The sequence below is a fragment of the Varroa destructor genome, unplaced genomic scaffold (assembly GCF_002443255.2).
Source record: "Varroa destructor unplaced genomic scaffold, Vdes_3.0 BEIS01000004.1, whole genome shotgun sequence".
NCBI classification, from domain to species: domain Eukaryota; kingdom Metazoa; phylum Arthropoda; class Arachnida; order Mesostigmata; family Varroidae; genus Varroa; species Varroa destructor.
Window position 1 is genome coordinate 1,878,059 of NW_019211457.1, and position 23,015 is coordinate 1,901,073.

General features: G+C 40.7%; 2 protein-coding genes and 2 long non-coding RNA genes across 21 annotated transcripts in view; 1 reads left to right on the forward strand and 3 right to left on the reverse strand.

Moving 5' to 3' along the window:
* Positions 1-66: 66 nt before the first annotated feature.
* LOC111249620 (uncharacterized) lies at positions 67-3,345 on the reverse strand. 3 transcript variants are annotated; one of them, XM_022803703.2, is made up of 3 exons: positions 2,812-3,345; positions 1,480-1,871; positions 67-609 (listed from the first exon to the last, which is right to left on the reverse strand). In XM_022803703.2, the coding sequence occupies exons 2-3, from the start codon at positions 1,836-1,838 to the stop codon at positions 375-377; spliced, it is 594 nt and encodes a 197-aa protein (XP_022659438.1). In that variant the 5' UTR covers positions 1,839-1,871; positions 2,812-3,345; the 3' UTR covers positions 67-374. The 3 variants fall into 3 exon arrangements, with proteins under 3 accessions (XP_022659438.1, XP_022659439.1, XP_086842872.1); XM_022803704.2 differs by having other exon boundaries at positions 1,480-1,902; positions 3,050-3,344; XM_086986746.1 differs by having other exon boundaries at positions 1,480-1,902; positions 2,812-3,344.
* A 404-nt stretch (positions 3,346-3,749) lies between these two features.
* On the forward strand, positions 3,750-7,037 carry LOC111249621 (uncharacterized). Its single transcript, XR_002673007.2, has 5 exons — positions 3,750-4,097; positions 4,271-4,357; positions 4,691-4,805; positions 5,236-5,332; positions 6,812-7,037. It is a non-coding gene; the product is annotated as an uncharacterized LOC111249621 (long non-coding RNA).
* On the reverse strand, positions 5,367-7,988 carry LOC147755729 (uncharacterized). The gene is made up of 2 exons (XR_015326150.1): positions 7,661-7,988; positions 5,367-6,220 (listed from the first exon to the last, which is right to left on the reverse strand). It is a non-coding gene; the product is annotated as an uncharacterized LOC147755729 (long non-coding RNA).
* A 6,116-nt stretch (positions 7,989-14,104) lies between these two features.
* AhcyL1 (Adenosylhomocysteinase like 1) overlaps positions 14,105-23,015 on the reverse strand; it is a 173,461-nt gene continuing 164,550 nt past the window's right edge. For 14 of the 16 annotated variants that reach the window (XM_022803693.2, XM_022803694.2, XM_086986738.1 and 11 more), the window contains 5 exons: positions 21,840-21,965; positions 20,124-20,347; positions 19,389-19,541; positions 18,813-19,019; positions 14,105-18,206 (listed from right to left, as the gene is read on the reverse strand). In XM_022803693.2, coding sequence (XP_022659428.1) covers positions 17,873-18,206; positions 18,813-19,019; positions 19,389-19,541; positions 20,124-20,347; positions 21,840-21,965 — 1,044 coding nt within the window. In that variant the 3' untranslated portion in view covers positions 14,105-17,872. The remainder of the gene's footprint in view (positions 18,207-18,812; positions 19,020-19,388; positions 19,542-20,123; positions 20,348-21,839; positions 21,966-23,015) is intronic. The other 2 variants (XR_002673005.2, XR_015326145.1) reach the window with 2 other exon arrangements.

A 23,015-nucleotide genomic window follows, 5' to 3' on the forward strand; every position in this document is an offset into this window, starting at 1 on the left:
TACTCTTATGACACTAAATTTTCGTGTTAACGAAGATATAATCGGTTTAAAAAACTTACTCCGGTAGCACCTGTGGTTAGCTTTTATTGTATTATTGTACATACAACAACAAACAATCCGCCATCGTCATAATATATCACATAAGATTTTTATCTCTTTTCCTTGTGTATTTCCAATAGTAACCCCCCACCAGACGAGACTTCCTCCTGTTTGTTCGGATTTTCCCTGATTTTTGACAAGGTTCGTTCACCACGCATAGAGAAACGCGTGGTCCTGTAAGATACGTGTGTTTTTGTTTGTGGAATAGCTTTATCGCGCACAGGAAGGTTTTCAGAACGGTACAAATAGGACTTAGGGCCTAGTCTTTCTGTTGTCTATCTGTACAAAACGCCCGGCGATAATGGTTGTGCCTCACTAGAAATCAGAGTGGCGACACGTGTCATAAGCTGTCCCCGATTTTTGGCATCGAGAGCGCGCATCGCCCGTAGGACCGATAGTGTCGTCTCGACCATAGTGAATGTGGTCGTTTGATACTTGTTACACTCGCCTTCCGTGGTCTCTCTCGGCTGTTGATAGATGCCGGCTTCCGCCAGAATTCTGTAAACATATCTGGACACAGACGGGGCAATACAAAAGCTTAGTAGAGGAGCTTCGAAGAGAACTTAAATGTTTTTCAGCTGGCCGGTAAGGGGCAGACAATGTAAGGGTGCTGATCCTCAAGTATACGATGAAATATTTGCTTCTGGAATTATTTTGCCATGCCTACCCATTGATGGCCACATAATGTCAGTTTTCTTCGGTTTTAAGGACGGTAACCACTTATGCCGATCCGCCAGGGAATAGAGCCTCCGGCTTGGGAACCAAGGAGTACAGGCAGATTGTGCAATGCTACTTTATTCAGATTGAATGTAATTGCATACTGAGCCACCATTTGCAACGACACTGTAGTAATCCATTTCATAGAAATTGTTTTTAGCTAAATTCTATTAAATCTAGTAAATCTAATTATAAAAGGGTCTAAAAGCCAAAAGACCAATTACGTCTTATTTCCCACACTGCAGCAAGAAGAAAACGTCCCCAAAATTAATCTAATGTAACTTCTGAAATTTTTGTGAGAGATTGCTCATTTAAAGATTGGGATCATCTGAAATAGTCACAAACTCAAATCCTACTTACGATAGTATAAAGAAATTTTGCTTCAGACGGGTGGCTTTCACCAGAACGCAAATAGGTCTAGACCCAGTTTGATTTAAAACCACATATTGCTATGTTTCGCAGACGAACACGTCGTTTCAGTGGCATCATGGATATTACAAATGCCTGTAACGCATAAGCGTTCTCCGAAATTGCCTTACATATATTAGTCTGAACTAGACCCACCAAGAGATAGGCCGTAGTTATAATATTGTCCTTAGATTGTGGAAATTATCTCGATGGGAGGGAGTTTCAAGAAACAGTAGCGATTCAGGCCGAACTTACTGATGAGCGTATACGTCGTCACGGCCCTGATAGAACCGCTTTTTGTGCTGTCTTCTTAAGCGTATCTTGGCCGAAGTGCCAACCGTTGAGGTATCAGAATTCTCGCTTCCTTCCTCAGAGTCATCTTCCTGATCAGTTTCAGCTCGGTCGCCATCACCACTCTGATCACGCTGTTCTTCCACGTCAGCGCAGCCTTCTTCGCCAGTTCGGGCTTGATTTCCTTCTAGCTCTTGTTCGTCCTCTGTAGTAGATCGGATTAGATCGCTTGTAAGGGCCTGGGCAGCTTTTGTAACTGCCCGACCAATTCGGCGAATCGTTTGGCCTGGTCCATTGCGCATTAATCGTAGCCGCCAAGACATTTCTCAGATTCGTTATCCGCGGCGCTGCTGGCGCTGCTCGGATTTGTACAGGAAACAGGCGTTGCTATTTTAGAGAGGGCTTAACGTAAGTTCCCGCTCTGGCTGGTCGCTGAACTTAATTAGAGGAAAATATATATGTGGGATCGGACGGACATGCTGATCTATGACAAATAAGCACTCAGTGCTACTATACGTTACGTCGGTGTGTGTACGTCTATTGAAACTTCGTTTCTTTAGCTGAAAAAAGCTTATGAATTTATTGCGCCCGGAAACAATTATGCGCGCTCGGACCCTAGTCAGACGATAAGTAATCGACTGAAAACGTAGGATATTTTTCTTCTTCTGATTCACTCCTTTTAATTAATTCATTGAATGGTATTGGTATATTCCCTTAACGAAAATATGCGCTTACAATAGAAAATAACTTAAGTGTAGAAATTGGCAAATAATAGGTTTCCAGTTGTAAGTAGGGTTGTAGATGAACAAGCGTTTGTATAAACTGGAAACTGATTTGTCTTTTTTTAATAGAATCTCTGCCCCGCTTTATATATATGCACTGCGAGATAGCTTTTTCAATGACTGAACAAGAAAATGAATTCCTCCAGCGATTTGAAAGTGTTGCAGATAACCCGACTTTTCTCAGCAGTTGTATTTACAATTAACCTCTTTATTTTTGAGATTATCTCAGCTTCAACTTGTTTCTCCAAACAAATTTAGTTCGATGCGTTGGCTCAAAAGTTTCCAAAAGTGCAAAGTAACAAGTTTATCGCTTGTCGTACCGTTGCCGCTGACGTTGCGGCATATCGGCTCTTATCGACTATAGAAACAATAATGATTAAATGAAGATAGCCCTCTAGAATTGATGACAACTGCTATACATCCTAGGATCTTCTCGTAGGATCCTAAGATGTATAGCATAGGATGTATTATAGGATGTATTTCATGATAAGGCGACGGTAACGTGTTTGCCTACTTAACCTAAGCACACGAACGGGACGAGGAGCGGGAACACAAGGGAGCAACCGTCTGAGGTAATGGTATCGTTCACAACACGTCGTTGTTAATAGCTTTCGTATGACCGTGCCGGATTCTCAACAACTAGCAGCAGGCTCAAAACTTTCCAAACGCAAAAGCATAAAGGAGACGCGGTGACTTTTCCACAGAAACCGATCCTGCTTCCACGCGCTTTACATTCAACGCTGATTACTAACTTTGTTTCACCACGAAATTCATCCGAACGAATATCAGAAGGCCGATGTCTTCTAACGTTGCTGTCGCCATATCAGCTTAACGGTTAACGTATTTGCCCACTGGTATTAGAGACACGTCCCGATCTAGACATAAACAGACTTCGTTTCCTGCTCGGAGCCAGCCATCGGATGGATACCTAACGGCAATCTTAACCGGATTTAAAATTCGTTACCGCACGTAGCTGTTAAGTAATGATGGTTTATCTAATTCTTGCTTAATGGTTTTCATATGGACGAAATCGCCCTTACGGGTTCCGCTTGAGTATCGTTCAAATGTTTTCGTGAATTATGAATAGAACGTTATGGAACATGCTAGTTTTTCAAAATAAAACTGGTGATCTATTCGAGCTATTTTTTTTTTGGGAATATAGTTTGATTTGGATGTTAAAAATGCAGCAAAGGATGCTGATAGTTTAGTTGAGAGGCATCATGTCGTTCGTATATCACAAGACTTCAACATATCGTTAAGTGAAGCCCATGCACAATGAAGGCTACTGTGGTGGTTCGACGTCGTCAGTCCGTAACAGATTTTTATTGTGCTCCAATTTATTGCTTGAAATGATTCTACTGATGGCAAAACATCGACACATATAGCACCACAGACTATTCTGAACTGACCTATAAGGGCTTCGATGACGACTTCGCGGTAAGGTCTTTGTTTTCTAATTTACGAACAGGTGAATTGGTATATAAGCGCAAGGCCGTGCCAGGTTCGTGGAGAAAAACGAGAATTATGATTTAGTATAGCCGGCGGATGGACTTTGATCCTTCCCAGAAGACCTGTTACAAGAGTCCTACCCCGAAGCCTTTATTGCGAACTACTGAATGAACAGTTTCGGCTGTCTCAGTGGGGTGCCGACATGCCTTCATTCGTACCAACAAAACGAAAACATTTTAGAACCAACGGCAGATTCACGTTTCGTTTCACGGTGGAAGAGTCAGCCATCTGAAACAGTGTACAACAGCAACACCGGGCGTAAAACTAAAAGCATCTTTTCGACTAGTTTATGTTAGCATCCCATAAAATGCCGTGTTTTCTTTTTTTGATTCGGTTATGAAATCTAGTGAAGACGGCCTGTATCAGATCTCAGCGGATTGCTGCATATTTAGGAAAAATGTATGTCTTGTAATTTCAATTTTCGAAACTGCTTTACATGTTCTTTCGGGTAACAATACGCACAGGCGCGCCGTTCCACAACGCTATCGCGCGGGACGCATAGATTTTTCGTCACATGCTCGATCCTCTAGAGCTGGTCCCTACGGCTAACGGTATGTAGTCCGAGCAATTAAAATGTTTTCCTTAGACCGCCTCTTCATATAGAACTCCTTAAAACCTTAGGTGCTCGTATAGGACCCGGCTACTAGTTGTTACTATTGCTGTGGGCCAGGCCAGCTCCATATTTTTCTTCACTGAAGTCAACACAATAGTATAAACGATTTCTGAAAAACGGAATCTGCTGAAGTAGGCCCATAAATTTTTCGAATTTTATGTCCGTTATTGCCATTAAGTATTGCTTCAGATAGCTGGCCCTTGGTGCGAGACGAAGGGGTGGTATTATCTAGTTTCAAACTCAGGTTATCATGTGTCTTTGGGGTTAGCAGATAGACGTTCACCGACAGATCACAAAACAGGAGCCGTAAACGGCACGAATCGTACGAGTCGTCACGAACGGCATGGACTTCTTTAAAGAAATTATACGCATTGTGCTACGACAATGTAAGTAACATTAGTCATATCCAAATTAGAACTACTTGCTGAAGGGTGCCTCAAGCCTGTTTCACGCTTTCTACAATATTTCCTCACGAGGTTTTCTCGTCACCTTAAAAGCTGCACGAATTTGATGGCTTGAAGGATTTGATGGCATCTTAATGACGGTATTTCTAACTAGGTTGAAAAATAGAAATTCATTGTAAGAATTTTCTTTTTGTTTTTATGTTAATTATGTATCTGTAGTTTGTGTGTATGTGCTATCCACAAAATGTATGTTATAAAATCAAACTCAACTGAAGTCTAATGTGAAAAATGTGATTCAAGCAAAAGGTTCAACACCTTATCATGCTGCCTCGTGCATATTAATGATTTTTTCTACGCTATTCATCATTAACAGGCGAGTAATTTCAACATGTTTCCGACTCTGTTTTTACAGTAATGTTCCTCGCGAGGCGTAAATATCCAATAATATATTGTAAAAAATCGGATGTCTGTGCTAAAACAATTCGCCCATAGAGTCTTCAGAACGTGATGTATATAACGCTACTATCAATTACTACACTTAGCTTTGTTCCTTAAGTATTTTTTATTACACTTTTTTTTACTTGGTTCCTCCTAAATAACAGGCCTTCACTGTTCCATTACGATTTAACATTGATATGGTAATTTTAAATACATGTATATTTGTCATCATTAACATCGCCATTATAACTATCATGGACGATACCAGCTATAGTAATACGAGAGGAATACGAATGCAGGAAGTGCCACCGTCAGTAAGTTATTCCTTCCATTGAACTTCTTCACTATGCACTTCAGCTTGTTGTTGTTGTTGTTGTTGTTGTTGTTGTGCCTATGATTATTATAGTCGTCTTCATCGAAGCTTTTTCTAGAAGAACCATACAATATCACTTGTAAATTGGACACGTGGCGTGAGCTCGAATACGTACGCGTGCTCAAGCACGCTGACAATGGTGGCTAGAATTATCCCTGTCGCAACGAAGATGGCACACGGTTTCAAGCTATTGATGTAATTGAACCGACGCAACTAGGTGTACACGGGATGATCGTATATCTAAGCTACTCCATTGCCAATGGAGCCAAAACAAAGCGGTAGTTTCAATAGGTGGTCGACGGGTGCGTACGAGGTGTAATGGTGCAATAGGCTTCAACAGGGTAGGGCATCTAATTACGATAAGGGGTTGCCCGATTGCCGCCGCTCACGGTCACTTTCCCGTAACCGAGGTTGCTTAGTCTGTAACTCGGATAACTGACCTCATATCCGCCATATCCATAACCGTACAGATCTCCCAGTGGGGTATACGCGTTGTTGTAGTATGGATAGCCCATTCCGTACACAACAGGCACATAAGGGGAAACATCATATCCGAGACGCACATATGGATTTATGCGCCAAGCGGCTGAAAAAAACCATAGGACAGTTTAGTGTACCCGATTCTCTCACGACGTTGGAACTTGCGTTTCACCCAGAAGTGGTTTCGCGTGCAATTAGAGGGCTTTATGTATTTGAATTAAACTGAAAAGGGTTAATTTTACTTAATAATAAAAGAAGTTAATAAAAAGAAATCAGGTAAGGTTTTCTATTAACGAACTAGCATGCCTTTGAGATACGTACAGACCATAACTATTAATTTTTGACAGAGTGTTTTTATGATTATGACAACACGTTACGTTTTATGTCCTGCGTAGTTAACGACAGAGTTAAATCTATGTACATTTCTAATAGAAACACGGACACGTTTCGGTAGCCAAAGCACTATTCGATTTGTATGCATTGGCGTTGTATTGTGCTTCATACAAACGAATCTATATCTCAGTTCGAGTCAAATACCTAGAATATCCCGGGTGTTAGAAGTGCACACGGCTCCGTAGCATAAAGTTAACGGCGTGCTATGTCGGCATACGAGAAATAGTGTGACGTTTGTAAATTACAAGGAAAGAAGAACCAAGCGAAATACAATGTCCTACTTTTTACCTTATCTGTTGCTTAGGACCTTGGCGTACAAGTGTTCGCGGGATGGGATTTTGGTTAACACATATGCCAACCTGTACGGTACGTTGTGTTATAGTGTAAAATAAGGATTCATCTAGTCAGTTGTATAGAATGATCCTTTCGGCTAAACCCTTTAGAACGCTCACTACTGCGCCGCCTGAGATCTACGGTTAAACGTATGTAAAAACGATTTTTACACGTCAGGAACGTTCTTCCTTCAAGCAAGACGCTCGCCTCTCATTTACACCGTACAAAGCTATTCAAATATAATTATTATATTATAATGAATTCAAATCTAATAAAATTGTTTTGTTGTAGTAAACGCACCATACTTACGGAAGCCATTGAATAAAATAAAATCTTAAAAAAAAAAAGCTATTATGTGTCGAAAATGCGCAAATGGCCTCATTTTATCTAAGTGCGAGATGCTCCCTTTTGTCTGTATAAGGTGTGTGCTTTCATGTTCTTTTTTTTTATACAATTTCTGCTTGCCGACTAATTAATTGCTACTGATAGTGAATCGAATGGCACCACCCAGCAGTTAGTCGATAAATGTGCCTTCACGACTATATGCAAGGCTCGCCTACAGAGTTTCGGTGGTGGTAACTTAGGTAAATTAGGCAACGTTCTCAAGTTGTCAAGCTGTAGCCACAGCTGCGGCTTCACACGTCCTAAAGATCGAGTGGATAACGCGTTTGTCTGTTAGGGGTTAGTTGCTTATTTTTAGGAACATCTTGCAATTTCAAAACCGGACGTAGACACGTTTCGTACTGAGAGTCGGTTGTCTAATGGAGGCAATTCTGAACGGCTTCAGTACCGGACGTAAAGCATGCGTGACTGTACTTACTTGACACGCACACGAGCGTCGCAAGAATTACAATAATAGAGATCTTCATGTTGGCGTCCAAGTTACAGCCTAATGTGGCACCGAAAACTTAGACAGTTTTCTCTTATATACACTCTTAAGTGGCTCCGCGCACGGAAAGGCGATAACCGGCGTTCGCACAGATTCAAGGAGGGACTATTGCATTAGTCTGCCAATTAGTGACGGTCAACTTATCAGCGCATCCTTGATCTGACCAATGTCGAAGTGTGAACTTGATGACATCGTCGTGACGGCGGTGGCCCTTTCATCCTCGGCTTCTTGATGCGATGACGAACTTGGCATCTTCGACACCCGACTGCTACCTCTGCTGGCTTCCGAATAAAAAAAAGAGTCACACACAGATTTGAAATTACCGCATCGAATCACCACACCTGCAGGCCGCGCACGAGCACCGACAACGCTTGTAGTACCTCTGGCCATGTGAAGCTGGCTTCCACTTTCATAGGATAGGTACGTACGCGTGAAATGCTGCCGGCGGTGGAACAACAAGCTCGTCTAGTAAATTCGCACTAGCTCTCGGTTTCAAAGTGATCGGCTGAGGTTGCCAGGCGTGAAGTATATGAGGTATAAACTCTTCAGCCAAAAAGATGAATCAAATGCAGCTTCCTTTCGCTGGACCGACTGGTTGATGCTTAAAGGGATCTCGCTTAATGAGCGTCTGATTGGTTGCCAGTCGGATTACTCTACTAACCTGTCTGGATAAAGGCTACAAATCTGTGACACCTCTAAGTGGATGGCCGGTAGCGTAGTAGATGCAAGAAAATAAACTGCAAGATCGAACTAGTTTAGGTTTAGGGCGGAGCAGAAGTTTTCCGATAGTTGGAGAACTTTCAACTTTTTCTACTCTTGCTACTTTATCGAGTGCAACTCTCAAACTACCAGATGAGCTTTTGGGTCATCCTCTATTTTGCCTGTTACTGCAATTACTGGGATAGCCCAGTTACCAGCTATGCCTACTCAAATGTTAAATAGTTCTTTTTAATAAATCGATTAGCTTTCTTCGAGCTAATGACGATTCGGCAATCGATATTATATTTGCATGATGTGCATTTTCGTATTGAGATATTCTATCAAAATCATACCTAATTAAATTATATATAATAGGGCGACGGTATACCCTTGCATCTTGCTATGCCCATCAATAAGCACATACTCTAAGCACAGAAACAGAAAACAACTTTACAAGCGAGCCCTACAAAAATTGGCCATAACCCTATAGCTAACGTGGGTTCTTCTTCGGAATATATGGGAAGCCGCATCGAAGGTGAATACGTGTGTCGATTAATAGAGGAAACGGTAACGACGATCCTTTGAGCAGGAACGTAAGATTAGCTTCTTTTTTTCGGTAAGGTCCCCATGGAACAGTGCAATGTTAACAAGTCCTATGGACACGAAGTAAGATGGTCCAGATTCGAAATTAGGTCCAGCCAGACCTTTTTCGATGTTAGAAGGGGCCGCAAGTCGTCGACCGCAATGACTGACTGGGGCTACAGTACAACTATTTGGCGGATAAACAACTAAAGGTTCTCCGTACTGTAGAGCATAAGTTCCTATTTAACATATTCGTATCGATTCTGTGGCTTATGAAAAGAGAATTATGGAAATCGAGTCCGCGTTTCACGGATTTATCGTCATTTTTGTGTAACATAATTGACGGTTTACTCGTACCTACCGGAAATTCGGGGACTGGCCTTCAAACTAAGGAGGATAACTCTACTCGCTCGCTTTCAATTGAATCAGTAAGAGGCTTTATTACCTTTATGGCTTACAATTCTCTAGATAAAGAACCAACAAAAAGAACACGGCTTTAAATTGATGACATATAAAAACGGATACCTTCAATAGTACGTTATAACAAAAGCGTTAAATCTTCTCAACAAAACGTTTACAAATTTGATTTTCTAAGATTGCATAGATTCTGCTTTTTTATGCTCATCTAGTTAGCCCAGTGATGGTTCTACTTTTGCCAGCACATGTAGGAGCTCTATGCATAGGCTCAAAACGGTCATTTTTGCTAAACTTGTTCCGTTACTTGTAGATTCGGCCTTGCCACGTATTCGATAGTTAGGGGTATTTAACGTCTCATTGAACTTATTCATAGCTACTACTTTCCACAGTTACGCAATGAATTGACGGGATGATTGGAGCGCAGACATCTGGCTTCTTTATTTCATATGTACTAAATAAAATCGTTAGCATCTGGATAAAAATTTGTCTCATAATTCAATATTCAGTCCTCCTATTCAGTTTTCTACCGATAGAGCAAGAAATTACAATTACAGCTTGGATTAGAGCATTCTCCATTAGCCAACGTATTACCTATCAAAATTCAAGTGTTTTTCCTTGGTGCATGGTAGGGCCTGGTAATCAGAGTCGTTTTCTACGGGACATTTCTGTTAGCGGTTACCTACCTAGGCCCCGAGCCAGTTTTATTTAATCTGTTACCACTGGCAGACATTTGTCATCACGCTGCCCGCATAGAATGTTTGTTTTTCTTGTTCTTTCTACGAACATAACTCTATTTTTTTTTTTTTTTTTAATATATACACATATGTTCGCAGAGATCGATGATGCAGAAGCGATGGCCTTGAATGGTAGAAAGCTTTGACTGACATAAACGTTATCCTGTACGTTACGTGGGACTGGCAAGGTAACGTCATCATTACAAACGTACTAGAGCGCGAGCTAATGTTAAAATCCATTCATTATAGGAGGCCGATCTTCTTCGTTTGCTTGGTTGATGAATATATCTACCCAGTGTTATAACTACAAACTATAGTTTGACGCAGGGGAATACGCTGACAGTGCTACGTATGGGACATACCTTGCTTGCAACAGAAAAAGGGAATAAGTGCTCAGATAATTTCGTACGCAATTTTGTTGACGTTCATTACTATTAATCGCGTTTATATCGTCCGTTATTATCGTAACTAACATTATCAAGCAAGGGCTCGATAACAGACGCACCAAACGACGTCTAGGTTTGTATGCGCTATTAAAACGTAGATGCGACATTGTCGCCTCGGAACGACGTTAACTACAGCGTCATTTGCCTAAGTACGATGTTACTAGTAATTAATTATCTCTAACAAATCGGTAAAAATTATCCGCTAATTTGTATTGGGGTATCAGGAAAGAAATCTTGGAACGATTGAAGTAGTTGGTCATAGTTGAGAAAACGCGTAGGATTTTCATTTAACTTATTCGTAGTAACATCCACGGACATTGAAAATGGAGCTTCTTCATCATTGTCCTCTGAAGTTTATTGTCACAGAAGTATTTGCAGTTCCACTTTTGTCATAGAACTGTAGTGCTTCTCAGTGCCACGAACACCATGGTACGGTAAACTTTCCGTAGTGTCGGCACGAACGCGTATGTATATCCTTTCGTACGCACGATTGTTTTTTTCCATTTTAAATTGTTTAAATTACCAGAGTTGTCATGTGTCGAAAGGTCGGTCCATTATTAACGCCCCATTTAATTAATCAGACAGCAGCTAAGATCTCTTCTAGCCACCAGTTGTTCCTTATGGATTTGTGCCCCCCCACCCCCACCCTCTCTCTCTCTCTCACACACACACACACACGCACTCTCTGCGATTTTCTGGAAGATAAAATTGATTGTGTTTCTAATCTTGATGTTGCTTGCTGTTCAATGTTGGAAGTAGTCATATTTTTGCCTATTCCATTTCTTGATGCTTTTCCAGTATACCTGTTACCTTCACACTCGTCCACCCAGAGAAAGCAAATTATAGTTGTTATTATTATTGTTATTATGCGTCGTGTATTCTTCAATGCAATGTCTCGGACACCTTATCCGAGACACTGCATCACGAAGCTGGTAGATCTTCATCAGTACAATATGCAGTAGCAAGGATTGAAATAGGGTATGGCCACAAGAGCATAACATTGCCACTGTGCTTTGCCTACTTATGCACCGCTCTGTCCTATTGGAATTGTCTCCGGTCGTTAACCTTATAATAATATTTTGAGAAAGGTATTGATTTATGGTTATTTGTCTTTCTATTCTTGCAGGCCGCAGTGTCCGGGTGCTACTTTCACGCCGTGTATCCATCACGCTTCATAGAAAAGGTGTCTGTGTCTGCGCATGTTGCGCATTCAGAGCTGGAAGATCGTAAGACTGTCGCTGACGAATGTTGTACATGCCTGGTGACGCACGCTAATCAATTTCCCTTTGGATTTCGTACAAGTTATCTTCAGTAATCATTATTGTTAATGTTATTAGTCACCCTACATAGAGTCGTAAAATTGGGTATTTGTACTTTAACAAATGGCATAGCGACAGTATCGTTTTCGTACCTGCTTGTTTTGTTGATAGAAGCGTTCCTTGCCATCCTTCCCCATGCCTTTTTTTCCGTGAAAAATACTATAGATATATAGTAGTTTTTACTTGTGCCACGAGTCAACAAGTGGTTGCGTGTCTGTGAACGCTTTCATTGACTTACTGATGTACAGATGCAAGTTTATATAGTTCCTATGATTAACTCATGTTGTTTCTGTGTGACTGAGTACGCTTTATCGAAAGCGTCATCGTTTCTAATCTTAGTGGCAACGCTCGTGTGCTCCTTTTGCACCGTCCGTATCTATGCAGACTGATTTTTTGTTATTAATTTAATTAAAAAAAAAACAAACAAGCGGACATTGTGTCACAGTTTACGTGTGCACGAATGAAATGCTGTTGCTATCCGTCCGGTGTCACGCATAACCATTGACGTATGTCATCGGTGTATTTAAAAATATGTTTCATATTTTGTTTTTTTTTTTATTATATTAGATTTTGTTATTAACGTTATCACTATTGTAATACTATAAATGGTGGGCTGTTTTCAAGAAAGGAGCTGTTATTGGATAATCCTACTGTAATCAAGTGTGTGATAATCAGCAAACGGCTTTAAGTTTTTAGGCATGGAAAAAGTGTATAAGGCATTTCTTTCAAATTTCATTTTTATGTCAATTTCTAATTCAAAGCTCTGCTGTTCGTGCTGTTTAATACACCAGTCACAAAGCTGCTTTATTTTTTTGGTATTGTCCACGCCAATAGATTTTCATCGGTTACCAACGACGCTACATTATTTCGTAGCAGCATGATAACTTAAAAATTAATTCATACATTATATATATATGTATATATATATATATATATATATAAATTAATGGCACAGGTAGATGAAGCCTGTTATAATCAGCCATTACAAGCTAGGCCACTCTACTGTTACCCGGTAAATGCTGGAATCAGATTTATTCCTGTTCAGTTAGCTGCACAACTCTACGTATTGCGTGGGTGACGTTTCTTGTCATTTCTTTCCTCGTAAAGTTCGCTTACGGAAGTTACCCGTTAAAAAGTATCAGAATAAGCAATAGTTTTTCATAAATCTGTGTGTATATGCATTGTGTCTGTCAAATAACTTCCGCTCGTTGAAAGGGTTACGTCAACTTTGATGCAGACTGGTCATTGTATACTATAGTTATTTTATTAGGGGCCTTATTATGTATTCACTCCAACGTGACGATACTGGGGCAAATCTTTCGGGGGATGAACTAGCGGAATTGACGTCAAGTATAGCTTTTTTGTTTTTTCCTCTTTCATGAAACATATAAACACTCTAAAAAGTGTGGGTCAATTGGTAGTTAGTTGACTTCTTGTCGTTCAGAAACAACCCCTGATCGAAAATGATTGCACATATTAAGATACATTTGTCAAATCTCATGTATACTTGCAGACTTTTTCACCTCGTGCATCGCTTTAGTCCCTGCAATAGGCCTGCTTGCTTTGCTTTTTGCACCATTAAATAAATGTATTCATTTTCGCTCATGTTCAGTAATCTTTTCTGTATAAAGTGTGGCCACTTCTTGCATCGATACTATTTACCAAGCGTTCGTATACTATAAACGGAGTCGTGTTCTTTATTTGTGCTTCTCACGCTCTTTCCCATGTATATATATATTCTATACTCCCATGATGCCTGAAATAAGGCCTTGATGGCAAGAGCGTCATGCAAAGGCGCATGTTTACACGCGGCGTTCTTCGTTATGAAGATTCCCATTTATTTTTTCTGTATCTGTTTTTGTGTGTTAGCTAGAGAAAGGCCAAGGGCCTCGATTTAGCGTGCCTGATACTCAATACTTCATTCTCATTGTTAGTACAAACATAGTTAAGGCAGTAAAATATTTTTTTAACGTGGCTGAAAGAAAATCGCGATTATTTAAGAGACAAAGCACCGCTACTTTTAATTCAAGGTGGACTAGTTTCAACTCGGGCTCTGTGCATTACTCGAGCGTATGAGATCCATCACTTCTCGCACTTTTTCCTTGCTACCTCGAAAAATAGGTCATTTTTATGATTTTTTTTTTACAAATTTTCCGAAAATTAAATAATGTAAACTAATTTCCAAGTAGCACTGATCTACGGGACTATTTATTAATAAGCATGGTCTATATTGAGAACGACATAATTGCAACAGTGTCCAATTCTCGAGCAAACTCAGCAGAAGGCCTATTTATTTAACAAATTTCAATCTGATTAATAGTTTCAAACACTCTAAATAAATATGAGTAAATTTAATATGGTGTTTTAGGCTCTTTTAATTATCGATACCAACCTTACACACATATATTGCCATACAATAAAATCTTTGACAAATATTCAATATTGGGTAAATGTTATCATTTTTCGCTTATAGAAAATGAAGGCATTGGCTTTCATTGCAGCTAAATTATAGTCCCATCAATTATCTAATGGCTCTCACGTCAATTGAACAAAACGAGTTAAACAAAAACATCGTTGTTTTTAATATTTGTTTTTAACTAGAATGTACTATATAATGGTGCGACTCTTTCTTTAGAATAATGAATCTTCGTTTGCCTCTTCGCGTTTGCTCCAGTCTACTAGCGTTGTTACTGTATTTATGCTATACTTTTACACAGTAACGTTGACACTGCGATTTTTGTTTTACTTGTTTTATCGTGTATATTTTTCTAACCCTTCAAAAAATGATTAAAAACCAATTATTGGGCGTGCGTATGTAGATGTGAACATGAGAAACACTGGAACTTTTCAAGTTTCGAGACGACTCCAGATTTGATGTATTCGATTCTACAGGCTTCCCGACCCAGACACGTAGCAAGACGCTGTATCATCGGAAAGTTGGCTACTTAAATCTGGATGTGGTTGAATACTTCCTAAGCGGGGCTGTGTCCTGTTGTAGGAGAGACGGTTTTCTGTTAAGCAAAACGAGTGCCGCAACGATCGAACAGCTTTCGTTCTTATGCTTCAAGCTCTGTCTATGTCCTAATCCACACCGGACATCTATAATATCATCCCTAGCAGTCGTTGACTGTGCATTACGTTCGATATTATCATTTGCCGCTACGCAGTTCGAAATACGCGCCATATATTCAAAAGGTGGCTTACGTTTCAATACATTTTTTCGTTTTTTTCTTCTTTTTTTTTCTCTCTCTATATATATCTATATATATATATATATATATATGTCTCATTTACAGATTTGTTTACCGTTCGACATATTTCTCGCCGATGTACATCTTGTTCCTGAAAATACAACTAAATTTATTATAAATATCAATATTAATTGTGATAACCAGAATATTCATATAATAGGGTTATAATAATGACAATTATTAGCGAAATATCTGTTTATATATATATTGGATGGCATCTCTTGATATGCAACGGTCACCGGGGCTCATAACCGTCGCGATTTAGGGAACTGGGGTTTTATTTCAGCACTATGATATTGTTGTATCACTCTCCATAGTTTAGAGCTATTCACTCGGTACTAGCTAGCGTTAACACATATGGTGTTTGTAGGAGCTTCGGCATATGATGTATCTCTATCTCCTTTCGAAGGCGAAGGCTTGATCAATTGATTAGTCAGGATGTCCTTCACTTATGATAAAATAGGCCTTTTTAACCATTTAATCATTCTATTTAAAAAATCTGACTTGAACAATCTCCATAACTTACCAGCATTTTCAATTTGTAGAGCTGCACTACACAGAGAGACGAGGTTTTTTGTATTGTCAGCATAATTTTCGTACCTTGCAACTTTTGTTCCCTCCCAACAATGGCGGTAGCATATATTATGTGCGGCCCTAAGGGCAGTCCTGGCAATATAAGAGGCACGCGCCTTTCTAAACATTCTGACAATCTCCAGTTTGTTGTAACCTATTTTCGCTCATAGGCATCATTTTGTTTTTCCACCTAACTTCACATCTTGCATCTGCTCTTTTGTTGTAACCGTTTAGCCCTGTAACTTACCTCCTGCGTTAGTCCCAAAGTTCCCCTGGACGTTTGATATAGTCGCTAGCGTTTAACCTCATCTCTACGAAAAAGCCGTGCTAATACTTCAATAGTAGCTATGTGAACAGCAGTATGAGTCGTATTCTTTAGCTAAAGAGTGATTTCTGCTGCAAGCATCCATGTAATTAGATTTCACCATGTCTTCACTGCTCCGCCATTACTTTCAGCTCTGAACGGATATTTGTTTTGCGCATACGTTCTTTTCTGATCCCTCTATGATTTTCGTAACATTGTGTTTGATTAAGCGCCCCGCCATAACATGACGCCTAATAGGGACGTCTAGCACAGGCAGCGGTCCTTGCATGGCTCTCTTATTCGTCCTTGCCCTGCTCCTTAATACTAACGAACGACAGGATCGTGCTCTGGATGCGCAATTATAGTACTCGAGCAGCGGCTTACAAATGTTACGTAGCTCTTCGCTAATTACTCTCGCTTGCAAATACTAATATATCTATATATAATAAAAATTGCCGTATTACTAAGATTAGTAATTATAATCGCCACTATCATTGCTCTATCGGAGTTCGATAATAACCCACATTATCCGTCTGCGTGTTTCATGTCTGCACGCCTCTTCCTGGAAGTGCCTCCTGCAGGGTCATCAAAGTATGCCAAAAACATCATTGTTTTGGATCCAAACTGGATTCAACTCCTTTCGGTCCTTCAATTCTGCGAAATGCGTTTTAATAAGGGTTTGACATTAGAACACGGCTTCGCTTCAAAGGGACGTTAATCAATAGGCTATTATCGTAAACAGGATTATTTCATCTAATTCAACCTTCAAATCCTTGGACTGCCCTTTACGATTGCACACGCATCCATCAACGCCCACTGCACTCCAGCTTGAACGCGGCGGCAATAGGGGATTTCGAAAACTATCTGGAGAAGGTGTGATTGTATCAAATGAAAGATACGCTTCGGACAATGAGCCCTTCAAAAATCCGAAGGACTAAAAGGCGTAGATAGATCTGATCATGTCATAGCACCGCCTAACATCCCGGTAGTAAACTGCAACCCGCGCATCTGTACTATAGTCGCAGTGTTGTCGATCGAGCAGCACAGCCAATTCGCCATATTGTAACAAGAAAAAAACTCATGCATACCGTTCGATCACTATATAATATGGACTTGCTTTGTATAGACTTATAAGACGATAAACAAGCGAGGAACTTCATGCAGAATTTGCTCCGTATGAAACGGCTTTTCAACGAAAACCCAATCGGGTTGTCCTTCGATTTCAACCCAGTTGTTTATACCAATTGATTTGAAAGTTCCAGAAACTTGCTATTCTGCTGGACCAGATTAAAACACGCCGTCTGCTTGTATACGTCTTGCAAAAATAGCAGCAAGCCATAGATCATCTATGTTGTCAATTATGCTTCGTTACTAAACCGTTCCACATAATCTAATAGACACACACATACACATAAACAGCCCGGTGGAATGCTTGCACTAATCCAGCAGGGTCACCAAGTGGTACTAAAAACAGCACGGAAACCCCATCAAGAACGGATTTTACGATAAGCACACGAATAGGTTACCAAGTGTTCATCTTCTCTGGTATTTTGGTAACGATTCATTACATTACATTGCTGTATCCGCTGCATTGTCTTCAGCTTTGGCGACGACTTCGCTCTCCGGTGTTGCTATATCCCTGTGGCAGTATTGACAGCACTTTTTTTATGTTCGCTTGCTTTTTTTACTGTCTCTTTTGTATTTGTTGCTGTTGGGGTGTTTTTTGTTTGTTATTATTCCAAGTCATCATGTTAGCCTCGTAATTGATTATTACATAGCATTTTTTGGCCATTGTAATTATCGCCAACATTGACTTGTCTAATAGCGATAGAAATTGGGCTTAAATGGTCCGGCCTTGTTAAGGCCCATGTATTTAGCCTGTTCATCCGTCAATTCGGTTAGATGCGCGTCGAAGGTAGGCAGATGAAGTGACGCCACGTATTCATCCATCTTCTTCGGTAGCAGGTACACGTCAGACTTGTATCGGCCAGCCGGTGCGTTGTACAGCTCGATCAGGGCAAGCGCTTGTGTAGCGGCGGTGATTGAAACAACGAATGATGGAATTGATGAGCACGACAGGTTGACCAGGCGGCCTTCGGCAAGCAAGACGATCCGTTTCCCATCAGGCCAAATGACGTGGTCGACCTGAGAACTGTAATTATTATAGTTGTTGTTGTCGTCGTCGTCGTTGTTGTTGTCGTCGCATCGCAGTATCGATAAAGGCCACATAGAAAAGTACAAGACAGAACCAAATATATATATATATATATATACATATATGTTAGTATGGATTTAGAAAAATCGAATGATCAGCAACGAGCGTTAGCACGAGCTATTGCTACGACTGAAGGAGAACGTTGATTTAGGAGTGTCTAGTAAACACCGCTTCTTCAAACCTAGACGAGGTCGGACGGGTGGGGGCGTAAAGAAGGCTTAACTATTCGAGTTTAATTGCCGACCGTATTTTAAATGATCCCTAAGACGACACAAATAACAAATGCCTCAACGAATTAAATAATGAGTATTAGTCATTTCACAGTATTCTCGCTTAAACGTTTCAGCATAAACACATCAGCAATGTTAGTCAGTGTCGTACATACTCGTCTGTAGAAGTACTACACCGAAAATAGGACGGTATATTATTAGTCTGTTGATGCAAAAGCTTTCTACTTAAAACATCCCTTTTTTAAACATATCTGCTTTAAGTTTTAGTCGCTTTTCCTAGGTAGAAAAAAAACGGTGATGTAAGATCACCCACCGGACTTTTTCCCAGGTAAGCTCCGGAGTACGCAGGCTCTGCACGTCGATCTCGGTGTTGGAGTGACCCATATTGCAGACGATACAACCGTTCTTTAGCTTATCGATGTGCTCACGAGTGACCACGTTTTTGTTGCCTGTGGCGGTGACAAGCATGTCGACGTTCCGGATCACTTCGCTAATTTTCACAACACGAAAGCCATCCATGCTGGATAAGGGGAAAGAGCACGTTAGCAGATGATAAGCGAGAGCATATTATTTCGGTAAAACAAAGGACGAAATAAGAATATAGTATGTATTGAATGATACAAGTGTCACCGATACTTTCTATAGGTGACATCAGGAAAACTGATGACGGAAGCCATTTGAATTGAATGCATTCTCTTGGCTTGAAATGAACACAAGTAAAAACATCACTATTCGCCGATGCTACCAACGAGTTAATGGCCCGATGTAAGAGCACGTGCACTCATCTACCGTTCCGGTTCAGAAACACCCCGATCACATCGGTGATTGTCGGGAAGCCAATGCAAGCAGCAGCAGTAGCAGACAAGAAAGAAACGAACGATTAGCTAACCAGGCCTGTAGTGCACAGATGGGATCGATCTCGGTGACATATACGACAGCTCCCATGCCCTTCAGGGCAGAACAGCAACCCTTTCCGACTTCACCATAACCGCAGACCAGCGCCTGTTTCCCGCCAAACATCACGTCTGTCGAACGCTTCAATCTGTCCGCGCACGAACAAGGTATCACATCGACGAGATCAACATGGTCCCGTAGTACCCGTGATAGAAGGAAACCGAAAATCATATAAGAAAAAAGCAGCAAACGTTAGTATAACTGGTTAGTGATATCTTGCGAAGTTATTCTGTAAACAAGCTGTTATTAGCTCTTTGATTAGAGGCGTACTTGTCTCGTATGGAGGTTGAATTGCACTGCGTCATCAACTGGAAAAAGACGATCATTTCCTGTTAAACGTACCTATATACCTATTTTAATTAGGTTCCGTGTGCTTTGTACAAACAGAAGAAAAATGTAAGAGCCATTAGGAAACATTAGCTGGGCCTAAAAACCTTGCAGCTGTTTGAGGGAAATTTCTACAGAATTAGAGCGTCCTTATTCTATGTCTATTAAAATAGCTAAAGATATGTAAAATTTTGCAATAGCGAGCAAATTTAACTGTGGCATAGGCTTTTTAAACTGTTCGCAGGCCTTTGACCCACCTAATATATATATATATATATATATACGATTGAAAGTGTAATAACTTTGACCACTATCATCGTTATGAACCGGGTGTGCCACTTACGCATCAAGGATGGATTCGCGACATGAATAAAGATTGTCGAATTTGGTCTTGGTAACGGAATCATTTACGTTCATGGCTGGCACAGTAAGTTTGCCCGCCTTGGCCAGTTGATACAGACGGTGTACCCCGGTAACACTCTCCTCAACGATGCCCTTGATCAGCTTGAACGTTGCTGGATATTTCTTTAGCATTAAATGTGTGGCATCTCCACCATCGTCCAGGATCTGCTCGGCAGTTTAATTTGTTGCATCAAATAAAATTACATCAGCGTTATATAAATCAAATGATCATTCCACGTTGTGGCGTCGTAGGAAGCGCATCAGTAATAATCATGATAGACGTTTGTTTTAGATGAGATCCCTACAAATGGAATCTCTATGGAAAAACCTTTGTAGATATATGTAGAAAACAAGCGATAAAACGGAGTGGTCTCAGATGGCTGATCAGTTGATGAATTGAGCATTATGCATTTGTACTGGAAAATACACGCTGATAAATCTTTTTCTTCTTCTAGATGCATTGTATCAGAACGCTGTAGAACAGGCATCGCACGGCTGGTTCAGATGCCATTAGCTGTAGCAGTTGTAAGAGAAGTTAATTTTTTAGCATTTGACCTCTCTGTCTCTCGACACGATCAACGGACCTAAGTTACGTTCTCGCCCTTATCGGCCGTTTTCCACCGCACCCCGTACCCTCTGAGAAAGTTCTGTTCAACAAGTTACATTCACAAAGCTCACTAACAACGTTCCTTTTTTGCCCGGCAGCAAATTCATCTAGGAACCGATGCGCGATTTACGAACCAGCACTGCGAATCACATATCCCTAATTTACTAATATCACCAGAGGGGTGGCGGAGTGTAGGAACGGGTCAGGACCTTCCTTGACAGTGGTCCTCCACAAAAGGAATATACAGAAAAAAATATCTCACGCAGATAAATGCAGGCAACTGTATGCGCATCATCGTTGCTGATGTTTCTACAAACGATAACAGCAGCAGCAGCAGGCTTCAGCCTCGGACCCAGTTTCATTTCTGGCGACTCCCAGCGGCCAGCACTTTTAGGACCATTTTCGCATATTATCCCGGCTAGATAAAAAAAAAATGATAACAGGCAGCAAGCGATATCAAGCTTATTTGCTCTACAAAATGGAGCGAGAAGGAGATAGCAAGACTGGATGGATAGGAATAGATACGAGCCGTTAACCGACACTGAAAGTTCAATGTTTTTGATATCGCCACGAGCCAAACGCAAAGGCGGGCAAGATGTCTGAGTTTGCTCATTCAACCTTTTCCCTTATTCACACAAACCCTCTTGTCACGTATTAGCATTCTCGGCGATCCGTGTACCTGTTAAAACATAGGGATACTTCGTGATGAGAAAAAGTTAACTTCAAAACTGGCTATTGTAAGCACACACACACACACAGTTGATTTTGTGATGGTCGAAGCGGTCGCCAGCCACGTGATGCAACGATGCTTGACTAAAGCAATAGGATCGGACATAAAATCGTTCACAGGACTCGGAACTCTTAGTGTATCTACACACACATATATATATATATATATATATATATATATGCAAGAATTAGTGACCGACGACGATATCCTATCCGGATACGTTATACTGATACTTTATACATGAAGGCTATATATAGCACATTATAATGCTAGGACCATAAGCGAGCGGATGTGAGGACGTAAGCAAAAAAAACGTGTACCATATTTGGTTGCCACCCGTCGGCTTGTACACAGCGATCAATACACCACCAAAAGTCTTCCTCGGTTTCGCCCTTCCACGCAAACACGGGGATACCAGCCTCCGCCAGGGCGGCCGCAACCTCGTTCTGGAAAACACCACAGGAAAACAAAACAATATTGTTATTACATATTTATAAACGCATTCTCCTGCGGGTATAATCTAGTGTTACTTCTCGCGAGTGATACGAGAGATGCTTTGTATAATTTTTCCTGTACTATATATATATATATATGTATATATAGAAGACCCAAAAAACAACAGCTCAATATAGGGCTTGTATCCTCGTATGGGGTGAGCTTATAAATCCTACTATGAATTATTAGGTTCTACGGGGTTATTTTTCAAGACTTACGAAATGTTAGCACAGTAGAAAAACAACTTTCTGGAGATGATACTACTGGACCGCTTAGAACGAGCACCTTCAATACGACTAGCAACACTGGAGAAGATTAGTAAACAATCCGTAATATGTCAGACAAAATTGAATCTCTCGTTTTATAAAATCTGGCCATTGACACTGAATGACATTGGCGAACCTCACCTATATCTAAGCAATCGTCTAATCTAAGTCGCTGACTTGAGACCATAAGTATAGCCATTTTGGAGTAGACATAACGCTCGCAAACCACCCATGTTCGAGCCCAGGCCTTTACTCAACGAAGTACTGCATTGCATAGGTACGGCGAAAATTTTCCCCCGCTGTCATTGCAAGTGAGGCTGCTAGGGAGAGTTGACTAAAATTGATCGATCTGGTCTTTAGAACCTTCCTGTTTTCTATGTGGTGCAGAAGCCAGATAAAGGTAGATACAATTGTAAGGTCGGCTAACCCGGGTCATAGGCTCGTTTAGGGGATAGCAGTGAAAGCCAATTATGCAAACCTGATGACGGTGGCACCGCACGCGTCAGACACAATATTGATCAAATTAGAAATGATTCTTGCATTCCGCCTATGTATAATACAAATTTTCAGGCCACGTGGACTTGCGTTGACCTGAACCGTTTTCTATCAAAATCAGTTAGTAGTAATAGATATATTCCTGTAACTTACTTAGGCTATGAACTTGAACATAGAGACCCCACAAGGACCACAACTAGCTGCCGTATCGACGCTGAGAAATCAACCGCTCCCAAAATG

What these genes read in the sequence shown, in the direction of transcription:
- LOC111249620 (XM_022803703.2), bottom strand. Translation starts at nt 1,838, where the DNA reads ATGTCTTGGCGGCTACGATTAATGCGCAATGGACCAGGCCAAACGATT. An exon ending in GACGACGTATACGCTCATCA is followed by an intron (nt 610 to 1,479) that starts GTAAGTTCGGCC and finishes GTCTGTGTCCAG; the next exon opens with ATATGTTTACAGAATTCTGG.